A 17,183-nucleotide genomic window follows, 5' to 3' on the forward strand; every position below is an offset into this window, starting at 1 on the left:
AGGGGAGGGGGAGGAGGAAGGAGGGGAAGGGGTTCTCCAGGAGAAAAGCAGGAAGAGGAGCTTCTAGATGTAGGAACAGCATGTGCAAAGACGCTGGGTTGAAGGGAGCAGGACTCACTGAACGGGGCCGGGGGCTCAGCCGTGGGAGGTAGGAGCAGGTGGCCCTCTGGGAACCAGAGGTCAGACAGCCCCCTTCACCAACCTCAAGGGGACCCCCCCCAACCTCCCCTCTCCATACCTCGCTAAGATCTCGGGCTGGCGCGACAGCTCCATCACCGTGAATGCCAGGTGATTGGCAGAAGTCTCGTGACCTGCAGGGAAGGAGGAGAGTGGCAGCCCCACCTGGCCTACAGGGCTGCGGCTGGCCCAGCCCACCGGGCCTCTGAGACCCTGAGCCCCTAGAGGCACTTCAAGGCCTCACTGCTCCCCCTTGGCTGAGCCAGACCTACAGATATGGAGACAGCTGTCCACCTCCGCACCTGGTGCACCCATTGCAGTCAGAGGACCAGCCTTTGCCCCCGTGCATGCAGCTATCACACCCTGGAAGACCTTTCCTTCAACCCTCCTTGGGCCTCACCTGGCCTGGAGGGATATTTGTCCCCATTTTGCAGAAGAGCAAGCTGAGGCTGACAGGAATATGTCTCTCTTGGGTCACACAGCAGGAGGGGCAGAGCTGGGACTCAAGTAAAGCAAGGCTTTTGGGGCCAAGGCTCCGTGACCTGCCTAAGCTGTGGGCACCAGGTCCTGAGGTCTGGAGAGGGTACATCTCCTGTCTGGGCACCATGGAGAGCTTCTAACTGGGACCTGATGAGTCTGGGCAATCCCTGAGGGCTTCTCTGAGGAAGAGATGCTTGCGGGATCGCTGAAGGGTGAGGAGGAGTTTTCAGGTGAAGAACAATGCTCAAGAAGTATTTGATGAGTAAACGAATCAACGTGCTTAGCGTGTCTTCTGGTGCTAATCTACCGAAGGCCTCGCCACAAATTCTGAGTAAGGCAGAGCCTTGCATTCACATGGCTAAGCTCTCCTGAACCCCAAAAGGGAGCTTCACAAAACTTCACAATTGCCAGCTCCTTAACCAGGTGGGTTAAGCAGTTAACCAGGTGGCTGATGCAAGCACCTGACTCATTGGGAAAGCCCCTGATGCTGGGAAAGATTGAGGGCAGGAGAAGAAGGGGGCGACAGAGGTTGAGATGGTTGGATGGCATCACTGATTCAATGGACATGAACTTGGGCAAACTCCAGGAGATGGTGAGGGAGGCCTGGTGGGCCACAGCCCATGGGTTCGCAAAGAGCTGGACACAACTTAGCGGCTGAACAATAACCAGGTGGGGGGGCACCAAGAGAGCCTCCTGGGCCTCCCCTCACCCCAGCCCCCCCAGAGTGGGACTCTGCTCAGCCTGTCTAAGGCCACCTCCAAGTCAGGGAGTCCATGGTCCCCAGTGTTCCTGCAAAGCTCGGAACCCTTGGTGGCCGCTGAAGCTACAGACCAGCGATGAAGAAGGTGACGAAGTTGTCCAGCAGGATCTCGTCGTCCTGAGCCCCCTCTTCAGCTGAAAGACAAGGCACATCTCAGGGCCCTGGGAGCCTGGTCCCCTGTCCCCTGTGATGGGTCACCCTGGCAGGGGAGGGGCACCCCTGCCGCGCCCCACTCCCGGGCCCTGCGGAGCCCCGGCACCTTTGAGGATCTGCGTGAGGATGTCGGCCGGCACGTCCTCCCCCCTCTGCAGGGCCTCGCGGCGCCGCTGGACCCACTCCTTGCCGACCTGGCGCAGGAAGCGGACGCTCTCCCGGGTCTCGCGAAGCTGCTTCCACTTCCCCGGCATAAACTGCAGGAGAGTTCCCGCTCCCTGTCAGTGCGCCCCACCCCCCACTCCCCTGCCCCTCCCCAGCTCCAAAACGACTTCAGAGATCCACAGCAGGCTCGGAAGTCAGAAGAACCTGGGAACATTCTAGAAAAGATCAAGTAGCTAGGAGATTTCATCAAGACGGTGAGCTAAGCCCAAGCACTGGCTTCCCCTTCCTGCTCTGAATCCCTAGAAATGTTGGGAAAGATGCCTTAAAATATCCAGGGACCCCTGGGGACACAGACATAGAAAACAGATTTATGGACAGATGGGGAGTTGGGGGAGGGGCGGTGGTGCTGGGGGTGGGGTGGGGGAGGAAGAAGAGGATGGGATGTATGGAGAGAGTAACCTGGAAACATACCTTGTCATATGTGAAATAGATAGCCAATGGGAATTTGCTGTATGACCCAGGGAACTCAAAGCAGGGATCTGAAACAATCTCAGGGGTGGGAAGGGGAGGGAGGTGGGAGGGAGTTTCAAAAGGGAGGAGGCATGTGTATACCTATGGCTCATTCATGTTGACCTTATGTGTATACCTACGGCTGATTCATGTTGATGTTTGGCAGAAACCTACACAATACTGAAAAGCCTTGTCCTTTAATTAAAAATAAATTAATTATTTTAAAAAAAATCCACGGAGCACTGGGAAATAGGAAAGGATTCCTGAGGGAAACTTCCCTGGTGATCCAGTGATTAAGACTCCATGCTTCTTCTGCTGCAGGGGGTGTGGGCGCGATCTCTGGTCAGTAAACTATTAACAAGGTCCCATATGTCGTGGGTGGTATAGCCAAAAATAAATTATATATATATATATGTATGTATGTATCTATCTATCTATCTATATATATATATATATTTTTTTTTTTTTTAAGGATTCCTGAAGGATGGATACAGTTAGGATTGCACTGAAGGCGGAAAGTGGACAGAAGCCAGAGGGAAGTGGAGTGGAATTAACTGCTGAACAGATGCAGTGGCATCAGGGGATTCTAAGCACAGAGTCTGAAGTCCCAGGGAACAGGAGGGCATCTGTCTGGGAATCAGCTCAAGTGCTGTAGCTGAGTGCGACCCTATGCGGTCTTCCCAGAGCAGAACCCAACCCCTCCTGCCCCCTGCCATCCTCCACCTGCCTCTTGTCTATAGGAAAACTTTAGCCTCCCAGGTCTTCCCCAAGTTCCAAAGGGTAAGTTTAATCAGAGAAGTGAGAAAATGCAGAAAGAAAGGACAACAGCCAAGGAGGACAAGATAAAAATAGTTTAGCCATTAAATGAAGTCAAGGACATTTAGTTCCTCCTCAAGGGCTATAGATAATATTCGGAGCCATATCTTTTGTTGTTTTGCAGATACTTCCTCCAGCGGAGGAAGTTAACAGTATGCTGCCCATAAGCACGTAGACCCCAGACCAGACAGAACCAGAAGTTTGATAATGTTGCTTCCTGATTACCTCACCACCAGCCAATCAGAAGAATATCCACGAAAAGATCTCACACCCCACAACCCCTCTCCCTCACTCTGTCTTTTAAAATCTTTCCCTGAAAGCCTTAGGGGAGTTCAGGCTTTTTAGGCACTAGCACTCCTTGCTTGGTGCCCTGCAATAAACACTGCACTTTCCTTTACCACAACCCAGTATCAATAAGATGGGCTTTACTGTGTGCAGGCAAGCAGACTCAAATTTGGTTCAGTAACAGTACCACCTTTCCCCCTTCCTCTTCCTTCATGCCTAGAACGAGGAAGTGATAGCTGGAGCTGCAGCAGCCATCTTATTACAATGAGGTGGTATGCTAAAGACACTGGAGCAGAAAGAGAAAAATCCAGGAACATCTGACACTGTGAAGTCATCACTGCCATCCTGGGTTACCTGCTTCACGATCATTTCACATAAGAAAAAGACTTACTCCTAATTTTCTTAAACTATTTAGATTTTCTGCCTTTACTTTAGGGGATACATGCAAATCCTGACTGATTCAGAAGTCACTTCAGACATATCAGAACTCAAAATCCATTCTGGAAAAAAAAATCACTGGAGGAGTTGCTCCAGCAAATGAGGACAAGACAAGCCATGATGCCTGGTACCTTCGCCAGAGTGTTCCGGGATGCGCTGATGCCCTCCAGGATCAGTTTCACTTTCCGAGACAGAGGCTTCTGGGCACCCAGCAGCATGCTGGTCTCCATCCCAAAAGCTGCCTGGGGGAGACAGAAGGGTGAGGTCACACATGGGGGATGTAAGGATTGAAGACCCAGGGCAAGCACTGACTGCATTGTGTCATCCACTCCTTACAACCTATGACAATCCTGACCCTGTGGGATGTGATAGGATTAAGTGGCACATAATAGCCACTCAAGGAACCTAGGCTTCTTTCCTTGACAAGATGCGTTCCCCCTGAAATGCAGCCTCCCTTGGATGTTTATTCTAAATCCAAACTCCCAGTGAATTTTTGAATGGTGATAACGCCTCACTCACTATGCCTGCACTCCATGTTTTACCCGGGTTTGAAGTTATCTGGGTCCCTGCTGAGATGGTGTGGGGGATTTGCGGGGGAGGGGGGGGGTGAAAAGCCAAACCATACTCCATGGCAGGAGGAGGGATTGGGGGAGGAGGGTTGCCAAGGGGGAGGTGGGCTTGGGCTGAGAGTCAGGCAGACTTGAGATCCAGTCCTGGTCCTGCCACTGACCAGCCAAGAGCCAATCCCTGCATTTCTTCATGTCCATTTCTAGAGAATGAGTTAGTAGCTCCAATCTCACTACCGGTTGCTTTGAATATCCAAGGAAATAAAGGAGATGACCCTCCCAGCCCAGAGAAGGGGTGGCTGATACGTGGAGGAACAGGAGGGAGGGGAAGGAAGCAAGGAAGGGAAAAGGGAGGGAAGAAGAGCCCATTGCTGGTGTGGCCTGCCCCATGCCCTCCCTGCCATCCGCCCATCACCTTGGCCAGGATGTCCATGGTGGCACAGGTCAGCATGTCCTGCATGGACACAGGGGTCTGACCATCCGCTTGGGCTTCCAGGATCTCCACCAGCTGTTCCGCTTTCTCATTGAACGTTCCCATCAAGCCAACCAAGGAGCTGGGGAAACAGCATAGTCATCAGCAGCCACTGGGACCAGCCCAGACCTGCAGATATCCTTTGTCCCCTCTCTGAAGGGAGACAGTGTGCAGAGTGGTGATGGGGGCCTCCCCCAGCCTTTCTGATCTCCCCACAAGACCCAGCTCACAGGTTGGGGTTGCAATAATCAAACTAAGCCTTTGGGTTCCCAATCCCCTTCCACTCAAGATGGCTCGTGTCCCTTTATGCTTCTTTTAATGATTCCACACGCACCCTTTCTGGCACTGGGCCCTTCAACTCTGACTCCAAGGAGACGTGGCAATGTAGAAACTCCAGAGCACAGTGGGGAGGAAGGCAAGAAAGGCCTCTGGGGCCTCCAAGAGTCCAGGAGGTTTCCCCTCTGACTTCTCTGCTCACACTGCCCACTCTCCTTACCTGCCCTACCAGGCCACCATCTTCAGCCTTTAATCATCTCATTTCACTCTCTGTCCTTGAGCAATCAAGGTGCCCAACAGAAATGAGTCTTCAGACCCAGAGCTCTCAACCCACAGTGCCCCTGTCCCAGGATAGCTACCTGACTTGTCTGCCTGGCAAACTGTTTAGAAAGAGGTATGGAAAGATATACTCCAGATTCGCAAAAGTGGTATCCCTGAGGGATTGGAAATAGGGAAGATTGCTCCTTTGTACATTACATATTTCTGAATTTTTACAAAGAGAAAGTGCTGCTTTTGAAATTAAAAGTAATTTTTAATGTTAGCAATCTGGGTAGAGGGCATAAGAATGTTTTCTCTCCTATTCTTATTCTTGAAACTTATCTAGAAATTTGAAATTATTTCCAAATAAGAGGTTTTTAAAACCAGTAAAAAGAGAAAATTGTGGGGGAGAGAGAGAAAAAAAAAAAAAGAGCAACTTTTTTAGTTAGGAAAGACTATTAGTTCTTCGTTTCCAATCGGCCAGCTCTACTCCGGTTTCCAGCTCTAGCTCAGGTCCTGGCATCCTTGTAGTTACTACTGCCCCCGTCCCATGACAGCTGCATATCTTATTCTCTGTGGTCCAGGACTTTATTGAAAGCACTACTCTGATCTCATCCTTGCCCACCTAAAAGGCTCTGAAGCACCCTGTTTCTCTCAAGAGGGAGGGGAAAACCCTCACCTGGGCCCAGGAGGCTGTCTGCTCTTATTCATTCCCACCTGCTTTTCATCTCCTCCAAAGCACAGTGCCCCTTCCCGTCTCAGGGCCCTTGCACACGCTGTCCCCTCTGCCTGAGCTCTCTCCCCTCCCATCCTCAGCCCCTACATTCCACTAGCATCTTAACATCCGCCTTCTCTCCAGGTGGACACCCAAATGCCACATCCTCAGGAAAATGTCTCCTAAGCCTGCGTGTTGGTGGTGGTGGTTTAGTCACTCAGCTGTGTCCAACTCTTTGTGACCCCATGGGCTGTAGCCCACCAGGCTCCTCTGTCCATAGGATTTCCCAGGCAAGAATACTGGAGTGGGTTGCCCTTCCCTTTTCCAGGGAATCTTCTCAACCCAGGGATCGAATCCAGGTCTCCTGCATTGCAGGTGGATTCTTTACTGACTGAGCCACCAGGGAAGCCCTCAATATATGCCTCCCAAAGTACTCTTGACTTTTTTTCTCACAACACTTATGTGGTTTGCAAGTATATATTAATTTGCAAGATTCCTTGTAGTTGTCTTTTTCTTTAAAAAAAAAAAAAAGTCACATTCTAATTGACTATTTGGGTCCCCGGGACAGTTGTCACACCAGTACTGAATCCCTTACAGCTACTGCATGTACAAAATATCAGACCGGAACGTTAGCTGTACAGTAAAGCCCCAACCCCTTGTTTATGACGGAATGACTGGGACCAAGGCCTTTCAGCAAAATTAATACCTGAAAAAGCAGAAACTGGCAGTTTACTCTCACAATTTTATTAAAGGTATATAATGATATTCTCTGTGTACAATGGCTGGAGATGAAACTCACCAGTGGTTCTTGCTTTTTTACCCCCAGTAGTGAATTCAGATTCATTCATACAACTTTGTGAATTTTGTGTTTCCAATAAAATGTAACTTAGACAACTACCTTATTGTGAAAATAAGAAATAAAAATAGTGGTGATGGCCGCACTACAACATGAATACACTTAATGCCACTGAACTGTGCACCTAAACATGGACAAGATGGTAATGTGTCTTATGTGTATCTTACCACAATTTTAAACATTTAAATAAAAATATCTGTAAAAGCACTTAATAAAATGTAAAGTGCAGTTCAAGCATGAGGTTCAGTGTGCCAGAGAGAGTCCACCAAGACAATGATGTCATGAGCACTGTGAGCAGTCATGTGATTAGAATCCATGTCCTCTGATGACCTCAAAGCGTCCTGAGGGCAGGACTCTGTCACCTTGGCTGGCCTTCATAACCCTGGCGCTCAGCACAAGCATCTATTCAATAAATGCCTCCTGCTAGTCTATTCCTTTTATCATTCCTGGCAACTTTCCAGTCAAACCAACACCATTCCAGGCACTAGTTCACTTTATGGACGTTCCTGGAGGGCTTGTGAAGGGCCGGGTGCCAGGCTGGGTGCAGGGGCCCAGTGACACGGTGCATCTTCTGCCTTTAAGGACCTGACATCTAGTGAGGGAGGCACACTGGAAGAGAAGCGTTGCAGCGGGTGTGATAGGAGCCATGACGGAGACGTGACCTCAGTCTTAGGGGTCAGGAAACACTTCCCCAAAGCAGTGACATCTTAGTTGGGTATCAAACGAGGCACAGGAATTCCCTGGGGTGGCACAGAGGGCAGGGGGATGGCAGCAACAAAGGCAGAGATGCCAGAGAGAACCCAGCAGTTCCAGAAAGCTGGAGGAGAGAGGGCGCAAAGGTTGGCGGGGTCTCAGGAGCAGACTGAGGGCAATGAAGTCTGACCCTCATCTTTCAGATCATAGGGAGCCACTGAAGGCTTCAGGACAGGGGAGAGGTATGGTTAGATCTGAGTCAGCAGGATCGCCCCAGAGTGGTGAGGTAGATGCATCGGAGGAGGGAGACAGGAGGCACGGAGGCCAGGGAGGAGGCTGGGATAAAACTCTAAGTGAAAAGGTTAATGTGGTCATCACACAGATTATATACTAAATAGAAGCTCTTAAGCAAGGGAGCAGTTAACATCTCCAGCAAAGGGACAGATGAATACAAGCTTCCCGATACAACATCCTGAGGAGGACACAACATCACTCCTGGGCCATTCCTGCCCAAAAGGCACAACCTGAAGGTTATGGAGCAAGAAACAGCAGACAAACAAGGTTGCAGGAAATTGTACAAAATTGGCCAGTAATCTTAAGGTCAAGAAATTCAGAGAAAGACTAAGAACTGTTCTAGAACAAAGGAGGCTAAAGAGATACAGTAACTAAATATAACACATGAACCCGGACTAGACCCTAGACAAGGAAAAAATAGCTGTCATTACACAAATGACAAAATTTGAATATGGATTGTGGATTATTCAACATTCTGTAACAGCCTATATGGGAAAAGAATCTAAAAAAGAGTCGATACGTGTGTATGTATAACCGATCCACTTTAATACAACGTCAATCAAATATATTCCAATAAAAAATTTAAAAAACACAAAAGTAAAGAAGGTTACCCTCAAATGAAAACAACAATGAAAAAAACAATAAATGAAGAAGTCCAGATGAGGAGAGACAAGATCTGAACTAGGGGAATGGCTGGTGGGCAGGGACCCCCACACCTCCAGGCACTGAGGTCATTCAGCTCTTGACGTTCACAAACCACATGGGGGCCTCTCTACTCCCGCCCCCCACCCCCGGGCCTGCCTGTCTCTCTCTCTCTCTCTCTGATCACTAATGCTGTGTCCTTCCCTCCCTTCAGCCCAAGTGAGGCCTCTTCAAATGAAGATGCACCTTTTCCAAGCCCACCCAGGCTGGGAGCCCAGCACCACCTCTGAGCAGCCAGCCAGGACACCGCTGGGGCCCATCTGCAGCTATGCTCACCTCCGGCTGAAGGCCAGGTCCATGATCCTCCGCTGTTTGTGCCAGCGCTCATAGTCACATTCGGACACCAAGCCTTGGCCAAACAGCCTGCAAGACAGACGGACGCTTGATGTGAGAAACGGGGTGAAGAAATGAGAACTGACCGCCTGACGGGGTCAGCTCGCCGTCCATTCAGGGTAATGAGAATGTACTGGAGCCAGACAGTGGTGACAGTTAGGCACGCGGAGAACGTACCAAATCCAGTGTGGTTAAGACAGTAGGTTTTATGTGATGTGAATTCACCATAACAAATACATAAGAAATGGGGTGACCGTGTGTCCCAACCTCAGTGACCCCCGTGTTCCCACCTGGAGGGGAAAGGAGGACAGGGAAGCTGCTGATGACAAGAGCGGTGCCCACCACGGATGCCCCTGTTGTGTGCCTGGCAGCCGGGGTATTGGGACTGAATGCTACATCCGACGTTCTGGACCCCGTAGGCCCTCCACTAGCAGCCAGAGGCTCTCCCAGACTGCCCCCCGGGACCCCCTCGAATCCTACCTCTCGCCAAACACAGTCTGGATCGCGTGGTACATCTTGGAGTCCTTGTTGTACTTGGTTGACATCAGGAACTTCTAAATATCCCCAAAAAAGCAACATGAGTTTGTGCCCCCACGAGAGGCTGCAGAGGACTCAGCAGTTTTCTGGGCTCTTGTGAAACACACCTCCAAAAAGTCACCCTGAGCTGAGTGCCAACGACAGTGGGAACACCCGTACGTGTGATCTCACCTACTTCCTCTAGAAGCCCTGTCTTTCCGGGATGAGGAAAGCGGGGCACAGAGGGGTGAAGGGGTTTTTTTTTCCTGTGGTCACACAGCTGGGGAATGATGTTGGGGCGGGGGCTTCCTCACTCCAATGCCCACGCTCAGCAGCCCACACCACACCACCTTGTACAGTGGCTGAAACCAGAAAAGGCATGGGTTGCTCTGGAACCAGAATAGGAAAGGGGGGGAAACCTGGTGGGAGGGCTTCTAGGACACAGGAGAGGCACTCAGCAAAGATTCAGTGTTAGTGCCAACCCAACCGTGGAAGTCAAGGAAGGCTTCCTGGAAGAAGGGCCCACTTCCTCACCAAGAGCAGGATGGTGGCAACAGTAACGTTGGCAAACAGCTTTTGAGGCAGCACCGCCCAGGGTTTGACAGCTCAGGCTGTGGACTCTGCTGGCTTAAATTTGAATCTGGGCTCAAATATCTTTCCTCTACCGCTTGCTAACTCTATGACCCTAGGTGAGTTACTCACCGCCTCTGCCCCTGTTTCCTTATTTCGCAAGATGGGAATCAGGAGAGTGCCTGCCTGGTAGGGCTGCTGTGAGAGTGAGTTAGCTCCACATGAAGAGTGTGGAGAATGGCGCCTGGACACAGCAGGTGCTCTGCAAGCGCCAGAACACAACGGCATCCTGCTGTTGATTTAACGCCCAATCATCCCTAAGACGTGGCTGGCATTTCTATGCTCTTCTTACATCTACATGAAAAACTGGCCCAAGGTCACAGACATGGTAAATGGTGGGCACAGGATTTGAATTCAGGCAATTTGATGAAGTCCAGCACTCTTTAAAGGAATAAAACTAACATGATTGGGGGAAAAAAACCTCTTGCTAGTCTGTTCAAGAAGATAAAACTGAAATTGCTATTCTCAGGAACAAAAGAGAACACCACCACAGAGCTAGTATACACGATAAAGATAATAAAAAAATATGGCAGACAACTTTATACCAGTAATTTCAACAATTTAGAAGAACTAGGTAAATTCCCTGAATGACTCAAAACTCAAGAAAATATAAAAAATCCAAATGGCCATATATCAATCTTAAAAATTGTATAATTTAAAGAAAACACTTCCCTTAAACAAAATGACAGGCCTAGATGGCTTCACTGGTAAGTTCTAGCAAACATTCAAGGAAGAAATAACACTACACCTATATTAAAGTGAAGTTAAAGTGAAGTCGCTCAGTCGCGTCCGGCCCTTTGTGGGCCCCATGGACTGTAGCCTACCAGGCTCCTCTGTCCATGGGATTTTCCAGGCAAGAATACTGGAGAGAGTTGCCATTTCCTTCTCCAGCACCTGTATAAACTCTTTCAAAAAACAGAGGAAAGCAAACATCTCCCAACTCATTTTATGAGGCCTATCAACCTGATTCCAAAGTCAGGGATCAAGAATAAATATAGAAACAAAAGTTCTTAACAAAAGATGTGTAAATTGTGTCCATGTAACCAGGAACAAATTGTATCATGCCCAGGAATGCAAGGTTGGTTTAACACTTGAATGCTAGTCAATGTAACTCATCATATTAATATATATCTTTCAACTTCTTTTCTCATTGAACATCATGAAGGTCTTGTGTATGGCTTTTGGTAGCATGCTTTTAAAAGTCTTAAACTGTGTCTGAATTTGCAATGAGAGTTTAAAAAAAAAAAAAAAAAGACTTTTAACATTCTGTTAGAGACATCATGGTCATTCCACTTGTCTCGTGATCTAGGTACAGAGTTGTATCTTATCCCTCTTAATCACCACAGCCACTCTCGAAGCAGAGCACCGCACCCACAAGTCAGCTTGGTACCCGCTGGGAGAATAACAGCACCGTCGTTTACTAAGTGCTTGCTGCACACCAAGCATGGGCTGGACAGCTCACATACATTATTACATTATTTCAGCTCCATTCTTATAACCATCTGCGAGAGCAGCAGCATCCCTATTTGACAGACAAGGAAACGATGGCCCAGAATGATAAAGTACATTGTCCGCAGTTCCATAGCCAGTTGGTGGCAGAGCCCAGTTCTGCCAACTTCCAAGTAGACTATCTGATGGCCATTCTTAGTACCAACACGGCAGACACGGTCCTGCACATAATGCAGGCCAACTAATGCTGTCTGTTTTCGTTTCCTCGCTTCCAAGATGAGGACCAGAAAGAGTCCTTACCAATTAAATGGGTTCATAATTGTAAAGTACACCGAAGTTCATGCTGAAGCAAAATTTGATCCTTTGTTTGTTAAATAAATGGATCAACATTTCGTTCTCATCAGAGCCTTAAAAGAGAGGGGTTATAGCCCCAGCTCGCAGAGGAAGGAACTGCTAAGAGAGGTGGACTAACTAGACGTATGTGTACCAGTTCCCAACCCAGAAGAGTCTAACAATAACTCACTGTCCACATCAAACAGCTCTACTTTTAGGAGCCCCCCCCTCCCACCGCTACCAACAGAAGGTGGGTGGTTAGAGAGGAGGATGCTGTTCCCTTTGGGATCCCTGGGGAACCAGCCCAGATCCGTGTGACTCTGCAATGTCTCTCCCACAGTCCCTGGGGGAGCATTTCATGCCCCCAACCAGGGGCTCTCCTTCAAAACCATGCTGTTTCCTACCTTGACCGACTCGGGGCTCGTGACGATGACCGAGGTTTTGTGGAAGACATTGACCCGCACGACGGGCCCATACTTCTTAGCCCTGGAAACCAAAGTGATGCAAAGGAGGCTGTCAACTACCAGAGATGTGAACATCATCAGATCAACCGGGCTCAGCTGGAGAAACAGGGTGCCCCGTCCCAGGGGTGGGGGGCACTCAAGGTTCTGGAGCCTAGGTTCTGCCTTGGTGTCAACTCTGCTGAATTGCATCCCCCTCTGGCCTCAGTTTCCATATCCATGAAAACAGGGTTTCTACTCTTCTTTGCCCCAAAAGATTGTGCTGGGATTCAAGCAATATCATGGCTTTGAGAAATGTAAAATCCCACCCCAAACACCAATGACTGTTACACAGTCACACACCCACCCAATTTACAGATGAAGAAACTGAAGCTCAGAGAGCTTCTGATGGTTGGTCTAAAGCCATGCAAAGTTGGCTAAAGGCAGAACTTGCCTTCTTCTTCGTTTTCTTTTTTTTGGCCATACCGCATAGCATATGGGATTTTAGTTCCCCAACTAGGGATAGAACCCATGCCCCCTTCACTGGAAGCACAGACTCTTAACCACTGGACCACTGGGACTTCCCAGAGCTTGCCTTCTGAACCTGCCTTGTATGAACCTGCCTCTCTACCTAGAAGAGGAACTACTGGGGGTGAGAATGGCCTGGACCGGGGAGGGGAGTGTGTGCTGGACTGGGGGTGGGGGGAAGCTGGCCCATGAGCAGTGGGGGCTGGGATAGGAGCAACAAATACCAAGTTAGGACCCACCAATCCAAAAACACGTCTTGGAGCACGCGGCCACAAACCTCATCCTTTTTCCAAAAGTAGGGGAGGTGCCCTAGAAGGAAACTAGAAGAAATGGGAAACATTAAGGTCTCTGGAAGTCACCATCAAAGAGTGCTCCCTTCCCCACAGGACCTTGTGGAGTCGGTGTTATCAGGCCCACTTCACAGATGGGAGGACTGAGGCACGGAGAGGTATAGCCCCAGCTCAGGGTCACCAGGCAGGATGCAAATCCCAGTCTGACTGGCCCCAGAAGTTTTCTTAGAAAGATGTAGAAGAATAAAACCATCTCTCTGGTGCAGGAGTTGGGTGCTGGCATGAGGAATAATATTTTGGCCACCTGATGCAAAGAACCAAGTCACTGGATAAGACCCTGATGCTGGGAAAGACTGAAGGTAAAAGGAGAAGAGGGCGGCAGGGGATGAGATAGTTGGATAGCATCACTGACTCAATGCACATGAATCTGAGCAAACTCTGGGAGATAATGAAGGACAGAGAAGCCTGGCATGCTGTAGTCCATGGGGTCTCAAAGAGTCAGACACGACTGAACAACTGAACCACTGTGGGGAATAACCTGAGACATTCACTGAACATTTATTAAATGCCGGGCACCATGCTGAGCCTGACTCCATCTGAACTCCTCACACCTTCTGGAAGCAGGTCTATTACTAACCCAGTTAACAGGCAGGGTGACTGAGCCTCAGAAAAGGAAGTCACCTGGCCCTAGGCACATGGCTGGTACCTGGGTGCCCTGCAGCCCTTCTCATTAGGGCATATTTTGGGCATCCTAGCTCAGCAGTGTGATAAACAGATTGTAAACAAGCCTGTTTGGTGTTGCTTTAGGCACATTTCAAGGTACTGGTGATTTCCTGTCTCCTGTTTAACTTTATTCCTGCCAAGCTCACTTACTATAGCTTTCAGAATGGGTGACAATAAAACTGCAGTTGGGGTTTTCTGGGTCATGGAACTCACGTTCTTCTGGTGGGGGAGACAGAATGAATAAACAAGTAAGTAAACACGAAGTCAGATGGGAGAAAAATCAGAGTTGGGGGAAATAAAGAGAGCTGGGGATGGATGTAGGAGGGTTATTTTAAACAGACAACATCACTTTAAGAAGGTGACATGTGAGCTGCAAGGAGTGAGGAACTCAGCCACACAGGTACCTGGGGGAAGAGCACGTCAGGCAAAGGGAATAGTAGGTGCAAAGGCCCTGAGGTAGGAGCATGCTTGCCGAGTTCAAGGAACAGTGAGGAGGTGGTGTGGCTGGAGCAGAATGCTTGAGGGAAAGTGGTACAGGATGGGATTGCCAAGGATGGGGTTCAGACCGTGTGCGGCTCTGTGGACTGTCATCCAAACTTTTGCTTCGACCTTGTTGAGGTGGAGGCCACAGGAGGGTTTTGAGCAGAACCAGAGACGGGATCTGGCTTGGGTGTTAAACGAACCGTCCTCACTGCTACAAGGCGGAGAGTGAGCAGGGCAGGCAGAGGTGGAGGCAGGGGCACCAGCGAGGGGCTGTAAGTGGAGATGAGATGTCAGACGCTGAATGCATGGAGGTGGGTGGGGCCAAGGGGACCTGCTGATGGACTGGACCTAGGGCGTGAGACAGGGGTCAGGGATGACCCTGGGGCTTTTGGCCTGGCCCACTGGGAGGCTGGCTGGAGCTGCCATTCACCAAGGTGAGGAGGCCTGAGACAGGGGAGCTGCTGGCCGCAGCAAACACTGCATGCCCGCCCCCGGCCCTTGTCCTTGCAGGTGGGGCTTCTGAAGGCCAGCACCCGAGACCCTGCTCTGTGCTCTCTTGGCTCTGCCTGCGGGAGGGGCAGGCTGGAAATCCCAGCCCAACAGCCCCTAGACCAGCCCTCCATCAGTGATCCCCTCTCCCTCCACCTCCAGGCAGGGACCACGGGGTCCCAGAGTTCCCCAGGGGGGTTGCCTCTCAGTTGCCCCCAGAGGTAACTTGCTTTATTAGGCTTCTGACCTTCTCTCTCCAGCCCCACCAGGATCACCTTCCCCGGACTGCTTACACGTCAATTCTCGTCTCAGGATGGGCATCTGGCAACCAGCCTGAGACAAGCGGATGAAACTGGGAGCCAGCCTTGGAGCTGCTAGGTGTGCGCTGCCCATCTCACGTGGAAGGGAAGCAGGCAGGCAGTCCCCTGAGACTGCAGTTGAGCGAAGAGCTCCTGGCTAGAGATATCAGTGTGAGTCCTCAGCAAAGAAGTGGGGTTTACAGATGGGTAGGCCACAAGCGGTGGGTGCAGACAGAGAAAAGGCCCCAAGAGTGAGCCGCTGTTGGGGGGACAGGTAGGAAGGGGACAACCAGCCAGGGAGACTGGGCAGGAGTTGCCAGGTGGGGAGGCCAGAGACAGAGCGGGGAAACCTATGAAGATAAACTCCAAGAGGTAGGAAGGGACAGGCCCTGTCCCGGGCTGCTGAGGGGCCAGGCAAGATCGGCACCAAGCACTAACCAAGCTGCCCAGCTCCATGGAGGTCTCTGGGGCCTGGACCAAAACCCATTGGTGGAGAGGTGGGGGATTCTAGAGAGAAGGGGAGGAGCGAACAGGGGGCCCGAAACAGGCAGGCTTTGGAGGGGGTGTTGCCGCGGGGGTGCAAAGCCAAGATGGAGGGGGGGTGGCAGCTGGAGGGAATGAGGAGGAAGAGGTTTGTTTTACAGCCTATTGTATAAAAATAGGAACGATGCAGAAGAGAAGGAAGAGTGAGGAGAGAAGAGAGGGGGACAATGCAGCGGTTGCTGAACGGTGGAGGAGGAGGGCATCCTTGGCCAGGAGCATGGAGGTCCCAGCGAAGAAGGTGCAGGGAAGGGGGCCGCTGTGACGGCAGAACCCTGGAAGGAAGTTCGGTCAGGCTGCTCATTTGCTCAGGGAAGTAGGAGGCGAGAATAAAGGCTAAGCGTGTGCTGGCTGGTGGAGAGAGATGCAGGGCTGTAGGACTTCATGCCAGTGGCTAGGCGAAAGGGAGTTCAGCGGGCCACTGAACCCACTCGAGGTGAGTGGGTTTGAACTTACACCATGCCACCTGCAGCAAGATGGACTGTGGACATCACACATGACTGGCTTCATTTCCAGAATAATCCAGCATTCCTGGACACTCCCCAAAGTTGCATGTTTGGGGAGAATGCTTTCAGCTTTGAGTCCCCTGAGTGAGAACAGAGTCTAGACCCTCCTCACCTCCCCAGACCTGTCTGAGAGTATCCTAAGCAGCAGAGTCCAAAGCCACCTGGGCAGGAAGACGAGCGACACCTCAAGAAGGTAAAAGGCATGGAGTGGCGCGGGGTCCCCACGGCCAGGCAAGAAAGGCGTCTAAGGCCCGTTTCTCCTTGTTCCTACAGGGGGCGCTGGGGAGGCGAAGACGGAGCGCTGAGACGAGGCGTTAGAAACAAGCCAGTGAGGATGAAGGAAAGAGGTGAGGAAAGCCGGTGAGGATGAAGGAAAGAGGTGAGGGAGACTCCTGGCACCGGGAGGGGCAGACAGAAGCCCACCTGGTGTGCCTCTGGTAGCAGACGGCATATGGCAGAGCAGCCCAGAGAGGGAGGGAGGGGCGGGCAAAAATGCCCCTCCCCTGCCTGGTGCCCAGCAAGCCTAGTTTCTGATAATCCCGTGATGGGCACCGTGGGAATCTGAGGTTTCCAGTGGGCAGAGAAAGTGTGGGACAGTTACTGGGGCAGAAGTTATCTGGAGGGCCCACTGTGAGGCCACCCAGAGGGGTGCAGGCGGCCCACGAAATGGTTCAGGGGTGGGCCACCCACTGGAAGTGAGGGTGAGGGGCCATGAATTTGCCTCGTGCCAGAGGGATGGGGGTGGGGTGAGTGCTCAGCTGGGCACCCCAAGTCCACTGGATCCACCCCCCACAACAGAGCCAGCCATGGGTCTCCACCTTTGCGGGGAACCCTCCAGCAACTGTCAGACCGCCCCCACGCCTGGCACCTTGGAAAGTAGGAGAGGGCAGAGAGAAGCAATGCTGCCTAGGAGTTTTGAAAAAAAAAAAATATTACAAAATAAAACCTGAGAGAGAGACTTTTCACTGTCAAGTTTACAGTCATCCACATTGGGGTGGGGGGGCGGGT

General features: G+C 50.8%; 1 protein-coding gene across 1 annotated transcript in view; it reads right to left on the reverse strand.

Annotated features, from left to right (window-relative positions):
• LOC104997009 (cholesterol 24-hydroxylase) overlaps positions 1-17,183 on the reverse strand; it is a 38,148-nt gene that overhangs the window by 11,077 nt on the left and 9,888 nt on the right. The window contains exons 4-12 of the mRNA XM_010851427.1: positions 13,085-13,165; positions 12,282-12,363; positions 9,430-9,503; positions 8,893-8,979; positions 4,766-4,904; positions 3,916-4,026; positions 1,677-1,827; positions 1,489-1,551; positions 239-311 (exon numbers count right to left, since the gene is read on the reverse strand). Of these exons, the coding sequence (XP_010849729.1) occupies positions 239-311; positions 1,489-1,551; positions 1,677-1,827; positions 3,916-4,026; positions 4,766-4,904; positions 8,893-8,979; positions 9,430-9,503; positions 12,282-12,363; positions 13,085-13,165 (861 nt within the window). The remainder of the gene's footprint in view (positions 1-238; positions 312-1,488; positions 1,552-1,676; positions 1,828-3,915; positions 4,027-4,765; positions 4,905-8,892; positions 8,980-9,429; positions 9,504-12,281; positions 12,364-13,084; positions 13,166-17,183) is intronic.

This window comes from Bison bison, unplaced genomic scaffold (genome assembly GCF_000754665.1).
Source record: "Bison bison bison isolate TAMUID 2011002044 unplaced genomic scaffold, Bison_UMD1.0 scf7180017864302, whole genome shotgun sequence".
NCBI lineage: Eukaryota > Metazoa > Chordata > Mammalia > Artiodactyla > Bovidae > Bison > Bison bison.